Raw genomic sequence first — 13,564 nt, forward strand, 5'->3', positions numbered from 1 at the left:
GAGTGGATTGCAATTTGTGTACTGGGCGGGCGTTCAAGTTTCTTTGTGCAGCTTAGCTTTAGCCAGTTTTGCCATTTGCCCATAGGACCACTGAATTTAGAAGTACCTATAATGCCCCCATTATTTGCTAGCGGCGGCTTTCATACATTCTTTCCTAATTCCATTCATGCCATTTACTTGGCCAATGAGCCGAAACACATTCCAATGCGTATACGTGTTTGTGTTCTTCTCTTTGCGTGTGTGTGTGTGTTTGTGTGGAAGAGAGTGCTTTCCATTGTTTATCCCATAAATCTTTTCCTCATACTCAAACGTTTGTCTCTGTGTGGTGTATTGTAGTTGTTGCTGTTGTTGTTGTTGTTGTACACCGGCATTTGGTATTCTATAATTTATGGTATTTCTTTCGGAGCGACAAGGTCTAGCAATGTTGCCACCATAGAACCTTATTTGGTGACCCTCTTTTGGAATTGTTCTCGGTCAATATTTTGTAATATACGGCAAACCGGCTATGCATGGCAGGCCTGGCATTAGAGTGGATGTGCGGTTACATTTGGAATAATAACAATCACTAAATCTCAATAAATATTTTATCAGGTGCCAAAGCATGAAAATCCTTATAAATAATTAACCACAAACGAGCAAACAAAATAATTGCTTGTGCTTGGGCAATAACAATTTTCGTAGAGTTCCGCTATGTGTGTGTGTCTGTGTGTGTGTGTGCTTAAGAAATTAAATGCAAAGACTTTTCGTGAGTTCTTCGATGAGCCGTAAAAATCTCATATAACATTTCCAAAATCGGAATGAGCCTCCATAAAAATTTATTTGTTTTTTTTTTGTTCTGTTTTTTGTTTAACATGATTAATTACCCAAAGGCCTATTTATATACATTTATTGGGTCTGAGTAGTTGTTGAAATACTTGGATTTAACTGCACATTGAGTAATATCATCGACTGTCTCCTGGTTAATTGGAAAATTACCCACAGCGACCTTTCAAGTGAGTGTATAGTGGGAGGGGGAATGATGAGTTTGAGTCACTTACAGTGTGATTAGCACGGAATTCCTAACTTGGATTTCCTTTTTCGAGGTTACTTTTTTGTATTTAGAGCGCACAACAACAACGATTACTGGCTTCGGTGTATGCCCCTAGTGGCATGAGACGGGTTAAAATCTGCACCCTCTTTTCAACCTAACACAAAAAGTTTACTGTGGCAAGTGATAATACAAAAAAAATGTACAAAAATTAAAAACGTGCCAAGTTCTGCCGGGCCGAATCTTAGGAACCCAGCGCCACGGATTCTGATAATAATTTCTACATGCCGAATTTCTATCAAATCAAGCAAAAATTGAAATTATTGGGTTGCCCAAAAGTGAGCGCACAACAACAACAATTACTGGCTTAGGTGTATGCCCCTAGTGGCATGAGACGGGTTAAAATCTGCACCCTCTTTTCAACCTAACACAAAAAGTTTACTGTGGCAAGTGATAATACAAAAAAAATGTACAAAAATTAAAAACGTGCCAAGTTCTGCCGGGCCGAATCTTAGGAACCCAGCGCCACGGATTCTGATAATAATTTCTACATGCCGAATTTCTATCAAATCAAGCAAAAATTGAAATTATTGGGTTGCCCAAAAAGTAATTGCGGATTTTTTAAAAGAAATTAAATGCATTTTTAATAAAACTTAGAATGAACTTTAATCAAATATACTTTTTTTCTAAAGCAAGCTAAAAGTAACAGCTGATAACTGACAGAAGAAAGAATGCAATTACAGAGTCACAAGCTGTGAAAAAATTTGTCAACGCCGACTATATGAAAAATCCGCAATTACTTTTTGGGCAACCCAATATAAACCGATTTAGACCATACTTGGCACGATAGTTGGAAGTCGTAAAGAAGCCCTAATGCAAAATTTCAGCTCAATCGCATAACAATTGTGGCTTCTAGGTGCTGAGGATGTCAAATCCGGACATCGATTTTTATGGGACCTATATGAGGTTATGCACTGATTCCACCATAGTACTTAGCACGAATGTTGGAAGTCGTAACAGAACACTACGTTTAAAATTTCAGCTCAATCGGACAACAATTTCGGTTTTTAAGGGCTTCAGAAGTCAAATCGGGATATTGGTTTATATGGGAGCTATATCAGGTTTAGACCGATTCGCACCCTACTAGGCAGGATTGTTGGAAGTCTTAATCGCCACTACTTGCAAAATTTTAAACAAACGGGAAAACGATTGCGGCTTTTACGGGCTAATGAAGTCAAATCAAGAAATCGTTTTATATTCGAGCTAAATCATAATCTGATCGCATATGGCTCATTTGCAACCCCCAACGACATACATCAATAAGAAGTATCTGTGCAACATTTCAACAGGCTAACTTTACGCGTTCGCCTGCTATCGTGATTTCCACAGAACGATGGACGGATGGAGAATGTCGATTGAAGATCATTGGAAGTCCTACTACATATACCAAGTTTTAGGCAAATAAGGCAACAAATTTAACTTCAAAGATGTTCAAGAAATCGAAACCCATTTAGGGTTATACATAGGAGCTACTATAACCAATTATAGAGCATACTGGACCATATATAGTGTGTTTAAACTATATTTCTAAAGACAAAATGTCAGTGGAATTTTTTCTAAAGTCAGAATTTGAATGAAATTTTCTTGAAAACAAAACGAACGGCGAAAAAACAACTGGCCATGAACTGGGGGTCGTGTTGAAAATCACTCATTCGAGTGATATTCATTTTCGTGGTCAAATAGCTCGTATCTGTCCTCTTTGGGAGATTAATGAAAAATAGGCAAAATTTTCTTTTAACACAAAATTTCAAGAAAATTTTCCCTAAAGAAAAAGTTTCAATAAAATTTACTCTAAAGACACCGTAGCGCAGAGGTAAGCATGTTCGGCCATGACGCTGAATGCCTGGGTTCGAATCCTGGCGAGACCATCAGAACATATTTTCAGCGGAGGTTTTCCTCTGCTAAGCTGTAAACATTTCTGAGGTATTATGCCATTTAAAAAACTTCTCTCCAAAGAGCGTGTCGCACTGCGGCACGCCGTTCAGATTCGTCTTTAAAAAGAAGACCCTCTTATCATTGTCCCTATTCCTTAGTGGAATGTTTATGGGCAAATTTTGCATTTTTTTTTTGCATTTGCGAGACAACATTTCAATAAAACTTTCTCTAAAGGCAAATATTGTATTATTTTTTTTCTTACAAAATTAAAAAAAAAAGGTTTCAAATGACAAATTTTCAATAAAATGTTCTCTAAAAACAAAAGTTCAATAAATTCTTCTATTTTTGTAAAAATTAAATTAATTAAATAAAATTTTCTGCTTAAGCAAAATTTTGTTTGATTTTTTTTTTGATATAAATTCCGACTTTCGACAGTTAATTTTTCCCCAAAAAATGAGTTTATATAACGGAAAAATATTTGTTATCAAGTTTCATTCGTCTACTTTAGACCAATATTCGAGCTAGAATTTTTCTAGGAATTTTTTTTTTGGTTAAAATAAAATTTTTTAGAAATTTTTGTCCATTTTTTTCAAAATAAATTTTTCATAAATTTTTGTCTAAAGACTACTATTCTCTATTCATAAAATTTCAAAATTCTCTAGATTGAAAATATCCATAATATTTCCTTTTTAAATATAATTTTCATAAAAGTGTGCTGAAGACAAAATTTCAATAAAACTTTTTCAACGATTAAGATAAAATGTCAGCGAAAACCCTTTTTTTATAAAATCAAATATTCCCTAGGGGTTAATTTTCTAAATTTTTTTTAAGACCAGCCTTGTCTCACCTGGTCTTCCTCACTATTTTGCCAACACAATTTAATAATTCCGAAAGCTTTTACATTATAAGGTGTGTTGTTAACAGCTTATAAATTTAGATAAAAAAAAATGGCCAAATTGCAATTTAGACACTTCCTGCTACATAAACTTTTTTTTTTTTGGAAATTGGCCAGCAAGAGAAATTCATCATGTCTCGCTTTCTTTTGTTAGCTTTCTTCGCATGGCTGTGATGAACATATTTCAAAAACTTTTACATCAACTTAAAAAGGCAAGGCGTATTGTGATTCCTTTAACTAATGGTGGCTTTTTTGTTGTTTTCTTTTTTTTACAGCTAAGGCTGCTACTAAAATCCAAGCAGTTTTCCGAGGTCACAAGGTTCGAAACACCATGAAGAAGACAGAGACCAAAACTTCGAATAATACTGCAGTCGCTGCAGCAGCTGCTCCAGAACCCGAACCAACTAAGGAGGAATTGGAAGCTGAATTCGATCCCAATGACAAAGGTAAGTAAGGACAAAAACAAAACAAAAAAAGTATAGCCCAAAATTCATGGAGATGCCTTTAAAAAGAAGTTATGCAAAACTCTATATTTGGATGTTATATATATTGTATTTGTTTTCAAGGACACCTACCCACACACATACCCAAGTCAGTCATTGTTGCAGACAAATGCCTCTGTATCTAAAAACTAAAAATAATAGAATAGTGCCTGCAAGAAGCTACTTTTCTATTCATTGGTATCTTCTGCCTTGGCTATGGTTGAAGTCTGTCAAAATGTGAGTGAAGATGTGTGGCAGCCAGTATAGTGCTGGGGTATTTGTGTGGTGTATGCCTTTGACTCATTGTCAGCATTTGAATGGTTCGCTTAAATGAGGCTAAAGCACTATGAACTGCTACAAGCTAAAATAAGCGTTTGTGGTTCGGTACTGTAAAAAAAAAAAAAAAACTATGGCCACATTGTATCATTCACCAACTAAACAACCAAACAACCCACCAACTATGGTCGTTGTGTAGTCAGTCAAAAGCTAAACGCTCCACATTATTTGTTTGCCTGGCTTGTCAGTGGCAAAGAAAGAAATAGTATTTCCATCCCTCTCTCCTCTCTCCTTCTGCCTGTCAAGTGGCAACAGTTGTGGCTTTGCCAAATAGTTGCATTTACTGTTTTATTGGCAGGTGTTAAATGTTTTTAAATATTCATTCAAGGATATCACATGACAATCTATACGAATTAAGGTCTAAGTAATTTGATTATAGCGAATAAAGTCGTTTTCAATATACCATAGGCTGTCTGTAACACCTCGAAACAAAGATTAAAGATCTGAACATAGATCTCTTGATACTCTTTCTAATTCGATCTGGTGATGTATGTTCCTCTGTGTGTCGAAACCATTCCAATTTCCGAACAAATTAAGCCATGTCTTCCATATTTTAGTAAATCTGCTTCTGATCTGAACCTGATCTAATTTTACTTAGAAGTCGGTGATATAAGGCCCATCACATATATGCTCCCATTTGCGCCATGTCTGAAAGTCCTTCCCATGGGATTTTCAATAGAAATTATCTCTTGTCATGAAAAGATTTCTTTTATATGACTTTTTCCTTTGGCCTTATAAAATAATTTTTCGTGAGTGTATAATGAGATAAGTTACTTAAGTTGTTTCCTTTGAGGATTTCAAGAATTTTGTTTCTCTACCCATCATATTGATGCTCCAAAATATGAATGTATTTATATACACACATATGTATGTACATGCGTTTGTAGTAGTATATGTGCATCTATATTTTTATGATTATTGTCGCATGCATTCGAGTTTATTACATTACGTGCCCACCATGATTATCACGTTTGCTGTTGCCGCAAGTTTGGTAGTTTGAGTATTCGCCTTGGTCACGAGATTTCAATTTTGAAGCAATTGGGCTTAACCAAGTGTCTATTTTGGTATATAAATTCCAAACGTTACCTCTCCGAATTCGAAGTGCTTATCGCGTGGTATTATTCTCATGCATAGTTGATTCAAATAACAACGTAAGGTAAAGTCACTTGCCCAAAAAAAAAAAGAAAAAACAATTGTGCAACCCTGTGGGGTCGGTGGCGCAAATTGAAATATCTGTACACTGTCAAAATGACATTAACGTTTTTATCTAAATTGTCATGTGCAGCAGCCGCAAGATTAAAATATTTGTTATTATAAATGTAAAAAGCCACATAGTTTTGGAATGCTCACAGCCCCCTCTTTGTGACCATTTATCATTCGTTGTCCTTCGGGCCTGATCCTGAAAACTTAGCTTACATGCCGCTAGAGGCATACTCACAGACTCCAGTATCCTTGGAATGTGTAGGGTAGTTCCTAGTCTCGCTAGCTCCTCTATGATCCCATAAAGTATATATATTCTTGATCGTCATGAAATTTTAAGTCGATATAGTCCGTCCGTCCGTCTGTCGAAAACACGCTAACTTTAGAAGGAGTAAAGCTAGACGCTTGAAATTTTCCACAAAAACTTCTTGTTAGTGTAGGTCGGTAGGGATTGTAAATGGGCCATATCGGTCCATGTTTTGATATAGCTGCCATATAAACCGATGATCTTGATTTCTTGAGCCACTGGGGTGGGGAATTCTCACCCGATTTGGCTGAAATTTTGTATGAAGTATTTTGTTATGACTCCCAACGACTGTGCTTAGTATGGTGCAAATCGGTACATAACCTGATAAAGCTGCCATATAAACCGATCTGGAATCTTGATTCTAAGGCCTCTAGAGGGCGCAGTTCTTATCCGATTTGGCTGAATTCTCATTCGTTTTGTTTGAAATTGTGCATGAAATGTTTTGTTATGACTTCCAAAAGATGTGCTAAGTATGGTTCAAATTGGTACAGAACCTGATATAAGTGGCATAAAAACCGACCTGGGATCTTGACTTCTTAAGCCTCTAGTCCGAATCGGACTATAACTTGAGTGAGTTCCAACAGCATAACAATTATTATCCATCATTCATTGTTTGCCTAAAAAGATATACCACCCAAAGAACTCGACAAATGCAATTCATGGTGTATGGTATGTAAGATTCGACCGGGCCGAACTTAGCACGCTCTTGCAAATTGCAAATTTTGCCCATGAATATTCCACTAAGAAATAGGGGCAAACTTCCCACATATCAATTAGTGCAGTCCGATTCAAGTTTATGCTCAATGATAAGGGGCCTTCTTTTATAGCCGGCGTGCCACAGTGCGACACCTCTTTGGAGAGAAGTTTTACATGGCATAGTACCTCATAAATGTTGCCAGCATTAGGAGAGGAAAACCACCGCTGAAAATTTTTTTCTGATGGCTTCGCCAGGAATCAAACCCAGGCGTTCAGCGTCATAGGCGGACATGCTAACCTCTGCGCTACGGTGGCCTCCTACACGAAGAGCACGCTCTTTGTTGTTCTTATTATAAAATAATATACCTACCACCATAGGATGGGAGTGTACAAATCTAGTCAATTCGTTTGTAAGACCTCGAAATATTGATCTGCGACACCAAAAAGAATATATATTCTGGATCGTCTCGACATTCTGAGTCGATCTAGCCATGTCCGTCCGTCGGTCTGCCGAAATTATGATCGCTGTCGAACACGTAAAGCTCGCCGCTTAAAGTTTTGCATAGATACTTCTTATTGATATAGGTCGTTGGGGATTGCAAATGGGCCTTATCGGTTCAGATTTGGATATAGCCCCCATATAAACCAATCCCCGGATTTGACTTCATGAGACCTTAGAATCCATAATTTTCATCCGATTTGGCTAAAATTTGGATCAAAGACTTGAGTTATGACTTCCAACATCCATGCCAAGTATGATCCGAATCCGTCTATAAACAGATATAGCCCCCATATAAACCGATCCCCTGATTTGACTTCTTGAGCCCTTAGAAGCCCCAATTTTCATCCGATTTGGCTGAAATTTGGCACAAAGACTTGAGTTATGACTTTCAGCATCATTGCTAAGTACGATCCGAATCGGTATATAAACAAATATAGCCCTCATATAAACCAATCCCCCGGTTTGACTTCTTGAGCCCTGAGAAGCCTAAGGACTTTAATTTTGAGAAGAAAACATTAGATCAAAATATTGTAATTAAGAAACTAACATTAATGTTAAAAAATTTCGAGGTAATGTTCTGTTCGGTATTTTTTTTTTTTTTAATTTTGGCTTTAGCAGAAAAATTTAATAGACAAGGTGTGTCCATAAACATATTGGGCGTGGACGACTGTTTATTTAATGTTTACGCCTTTGACCTTACGTACTCATTCATTGTATTATAAAAAGTTTTATTAAAAAAGTTTATATGGTAACGTTAATAATGCACAATCTTAAATCCACTGGACCACTTATCCTGACCTTACCTTAGGAACCCTCACAAAGAAAATTGTATATAATAACATGCTTATCTTTAAGCGATTCAATGTGTTAGTTGCCCATGGTATTTATCTCTCTCTATTTATGACTTTACTTACATGGGCATTACCTTAATGTGCCTAAACCACATTACAAGACACGCATCAACAACTTCAATAAATCCAGTACGAATGGTGCTGCTGCTTAACGAACTGCTATCCTCATATTTAACTACCCATGGACATATAAGACAAAAAAAAAAAGAAAAGAAACATAGCCCGAAACACAGATTTGCTTTTGATTAACGAACTCTGAATCCAACGCTCCAACTGAGTTGGCTCTTTTCCTCTTAAGGAACCTTGGAAGTGTATCAAACTGATGAAACCCCTCAAAAGTCCAAAGTCATTGAACTGCAAAAACAAGGTCACTACTACCATTAGCAACAGACACACTCACACACACACACAAAAATGTTTCACATAAAACGTTGTCCCTTGAATGTCGATTGTGAATGCCGAATGTGAATTAATCGAATCGATGTGAGTTACATGGAGTTTTATGGTGGCTTTTATACTCATGGCGATTGGGATATTCTTTCTGGAGCTATTCCGTTTTCGTTTTATAAATTATTCACGGCAATTGCCTACATGGCCCTGGTTGGTACCTTTTTCGGTAGTATCTTGTTTTTTTTTATTTCCTTAACATCTCCAAGAATGGGGGGGAGTAGGAAGAACAAGAGTGGTGTGGGGTTTTATACAAATGTCGAATAAATTGGGGTTCCTCCATTTGGATGTTAGTGTCGTAAGCATTTTTATTTGGAATGAAACCCTATCTCACCTTCCCCCTCTCATTTCCAAGTCAATGATTTGCTTGCGAAAAACTTTCTATGGTGCGCAGATATTAAAAAAAGTAGGCCACATTTTTCGTGGTTACTTAAGGCTGCCCTTCTCCAAGTTTTTCTTTTTTTTTTTGACCAGTTATTAAAAATGCAATTTAAAATTGAAAACCACACTTTTGGTGGTCATTTAAACTTGTAGCCTCTTTTTCATGGGGCACCCCAAAAATGCCACTCAAAGTCTAGCATTGTGGTGGGAAATTTTTGGGAGGCGTTTCACGATTTCCACTTGCCCTCTCCTTGCTGGCACTTGCTTTGCTCTGCGAAGGCTTCAATTTTTTTTGTTGTTTTGCAACCCCACCTGCCGACGCTATAATTGAGCCCAGGCAAGCACATTTCATGCGAATACGCGCCTTCCATGTTTATGTGGCCGTGATGATAAGATTTCCTTATTGCCTGTGCCTTCCGTTTGTTTCCCTTGGATGAAGATTTCAATGTGATAGTTGCCATAATCCGGAGTAATTTTGCCTCAAGAAATGTTTAATAGCTGCTTGTTTTGTATTTTTTGTACCTTCGAGCTGAGTGCTTTGCATTCATACGCCCAGCCCTGCCTAACTCACTCACTAGCTGTGGCTGTGAGGATTGAGAGGTAAAAAAAAAACGAGGAAAGGAAGAAAAAAATTACAGCATTTTTGAGGTTTCTTTGACACACATTTTTATTGCAACATGTCGAAACATGTACACAGTTACTTTGTACAATTTGTTTGTGTATGCGTGAGTTCTTTCTTGTCGTAGCAACAATTTCCAAACAAATTGTGTATATTAGGGTGGGTGGCCAGAAGGCATGGCATATTTTTAGCATCATTCATGGTGCATGTCTTCGGAAAGAACAGGAAAAAAGAAAACAGAAAAAGGAAATCTTGAAATTCCTCAAAAAACGTGCGAAACATCAGAAGCAGCCTTGTGATTGTGTGTATATGTCAATACATAAGTTTGTGTAATCATGTGTGTGTCTGTGTGTATGAATATGTTTAGAAACGAACAGATGATGCTGCTGCTGCTGCTGCTGCCATAAAACAGCAACTACGACGTCATCATGTGGTGTTATGTTGACATGACTGCCGAAGATGGCAATGTCTGTCATTTAATTTTGGTATATTTGCCTGGGTCGAGGTTAAGAACCACCGCCTTCCCTCCCTGCCAACCATATTGAGCTGGGCATTGCTTTTAAACTTCGCCAGGATAATTTGATAATAACATTCACAATGACGTGGTGAATGCTTTGGCCATGAATATGATTTTCTTTTTGCCACTGTTTTATGGTTCGCATCGCATTAGGCCGCCTATATCCTATCTGCAGCGCAGCAGAGACTAATTATGCTCTTTTTTCAGGCCACATTGCTGTCGCCACGCCAAAAACACAACGCAGCATGCATACACTTAAGACATGTCATATTCTCATCACTCCGAGATGGCAACACAAAGACTAATTGCCAAAGCAGGCCACTTGGGGTGATAGTTTAGAACGTGGACATATTTTACTTAAAAAAAAACTAAACCTTCTACGGTTTTAACTAAGTAAATGAACGTAAAATTAAAACTAGTGGAAAAATTTGTTGTTTTCAAAAAACCAGGGATTTATTGAAATTTTTCCGAAACCGGTTAAGCTGGTAAAAAAAAAAAAAATAAGAAAAAATTTTCTTAAAAAAAAAACAAAATTTAGAATATTTTTTTTTATTATTTAAAAAAAATTCTTTAAAGACAAAAAGTAATGGCATTAACAAAACTTTTTTAAACAGAATTTCTATGAAACTTTTTAAAAATTTTCTTTAAAAACAAGATTTTTATAAAATTTTCACTAAATCCAATATTTCTATGGCATTTAAAAAAAAAAACAAAATTTGAATAACAACATTTCTATCGGGCGTCGCCCCAAGCCCAAAACCCCCTAAAATAGGCTTATTGGACGATCACGACAATATGGGACTCAAATGAAAGATATTCGGTAGTATATTAAGAATATGAGAAAGTCTATTTAATTTGTTGATGTCGAAAGGGACGGAACCTCCCCCTTTACCCCAAAAAACACCACCCAAAATCAAAAGTGGACCGATAGGGACAGTGTGGGTATCAAATGAAAGGTATTGGAGAATAGAATACGAATGTGGTATTAAAAATTTGGTTCAAGTACCCAGAGGGGTCGCCCAACCCCAAAATTGCTCCAAACTGATATATTGAACGTACATATCAATATAGAACTTAAATGAAGGGTATTCGGGCATATGTCATAACATTAGATTTTGTGTCAAAGAATCTAGGTGGTGCTTAAACTCCTAAAATCGCCTCTAGTAGTTTATTAGACCCATTAAAACAATTGAGGAGGCCACCGCAACGCAGAGTTTAGCATGTCCACCAATGACGCTTAACGCCTGGGTTCGAATCCTGGCGAGACCATCAGAAAAATTTTCAGTGGGGGCTTTCCCCTCCTAATACTGGCAACATTTGTGGGGTAAAAAACTTCTGTCCAAGAGGATCGCATGCCTTTCGGACTCGGCTATAAAAAGGAGGCCCCTTATCATTGAGATTAAACTTGAATCGGACTGCACTCATTGATATGTGAGTGCAATATGGAATATCCCTGTTTGCATTTTGTAAAACAATTGGGGAATAAGTGATAGATATTTTTGAGTGAAGTGCGTGGCAGATGGAGTGTGGCGCACAACCCCCCTATAGACGCCCTCCACCAAGCGGCCGTATACACCTATCATGACAATATGAGGTTCAAATGAAAGGTATGAGGTTGCGGACTGCAAATCTGATATCATTATTCTGTTCATGTATCTAGCGGACAAACTCAACCCAAAATAATCACACAGGACACTGTGTGATTAAATTAATTTGGGAACACAAATAAATGTAGGCCACCATAGCCCCAAAATAATGTCGATTCGTTCAGCGTGATAGGAGGAGATGTAAACCTTAACGTCGATATCGATGAGGGGCCTTCTTTTTTATACAAATCCAATTAACGTGCTGCTAGGCAATACTTTTTGTTCAAAAATTATTTTTGTTTGTTTCTCTTTCGAGACGTGCTCAATGATCGGAGATTTTCTTTGCAAATGGAAAAGGAAAGCCAGAGATAGCAACACACACCAACCACTAAGTTTCGTCTTTGGTTAGAAGACTTTTCAACCATATAAGGTGTGATGGCTTCAAGGGCCGTGCGTTGGTATGTTGTATTCGAATCGTATTAAGCTCGACAACCCTGGTTATTAGCTGTATGTTTCCCAATGCAAGCGTTTTTGTGTAATGACAAACTTTTTTTCTGCGACAATTACACTACTTCCATGGCACACATGATTCTGTGCATCTGTTGGAAGTTGTATTGATGGCTTTGAACGCTAGACAACATATTTTAATTACTTAGAACTGTCGCTACGGCACCATAGGCTACAGTGGCACTAATTCGATAACAACATTCAGGGCCCACCCTAAAAAGATAAAAGAGAGTTAAAGAAAGCGCAGCGGAGAGGACCTGGTTCGGCTAGTCTTTTTTGTAAAAACGAAATGTTGATGCAAAAAAATCTGTAAACAAATATTTAATAAAATTAGCTCTAAAGACAAAATTTGAACAAAACTTTCCTTAGTTTCGTAAAACTTTTAATAAAACTATCAATTATATCTGATTAAGATTTGTATTTCCCAGGGGTTGAAAAAGTAAAACCGGTAAATCGCATAACAGCATGGAAGCTTTATGCGATATTGGATCTATTTCTGCCATCCCATATTAACTAACTAACCTTATTTTTCAAGATTTTGTCTTGTAGGACAAAGATCATATTTTCCCTCAAAATATTAAAACTTGATTGTTTGAGACTTATTCTTCCAATTTGATAGGATGGCTGCTTAAGCATTTAGTCAAATGCCATCTACATTCAATTATACCTCTTTTCGATATAGGTTGTTCATGTAATTTGTTACTTGACCTACATTGATGGCGAAATATCGTCATTGTCAAACCCCACCCATTTTAAAGTACACATCCTTTATAAATGGTTAATGGTTTGGTAATGTACGTACGCCAGTAACCAGGCATTTAAACAAAAAAATATTTGCCTTTAATTTTTCCCGTCACGTTCTTTAATCCAATTAAAATTTTATTAACTTTTTAGTACGCTTGGACTTCACAAATAGGCAAAAATACTAGGGGAGCTATTTTCAATAAGCCTGAGTGTGACCTCAGGTAATCGTTAAATGGCCTTATAGGCATAAGGGCACCACATACATATACAGAATGGTTAGCAATTTTGTGGAATTTAAAACATGTGGGCCACCAAATACACACATACTACACTAGCATACATATGCATAAGCATGTAAGTATGTGAGTATGTGAGTACTTAGCCATGCATATATAATGCCTTAATATCACCTTTGTGCCAATTTCGAGTTAACAAATTGAAAACAGGAGAAACTATGGATGCCTGTAACTGCATTAAATACTCCATCAACTCGGTCAACTCTGTCCTCAGTACGGAACTTTGTAATTGAATA

At 36.9% G+C, this 13,564-nt stretch overlaps 1 protein-coding gene across 1 annotated transcript in view; it reads left to right on the plus strand.

Moving 5' to 3' along the window:
- The window catches only part of LOC106082343 (uncharacterized), a 115,212-nt gene that overhangs the window by 85,653 nt on the left and 15,995 nt on the right, over window positions 1–13,564 (plus strand). The window contains exon 2 of the mRNA XM_013244789.2: window positions 4,133–4,303. Coding sequence (XP_013100243.1) covers window positions 4,133–4,303 — 171 coding nt within the window. The remainder of the gene's footprint in view (window positions 1–4,132; window positions 4,304–13,564) is intronic.

The sequence above is a fragment of the Stomoxys calcitrans genome, chromosome 5, assembly GCF_963082655.1.
Source record: "Stomoxys calcitrans chromosome 5, idStoCalc2.1, whole genome shotgun sequence".
Taxonomy (NCBI): Eukaryota; Metazoa; Arthropoda; class Insecta; order Diptera; family Muscidae; genus Stomoxys; species Stomoxys calcitrans.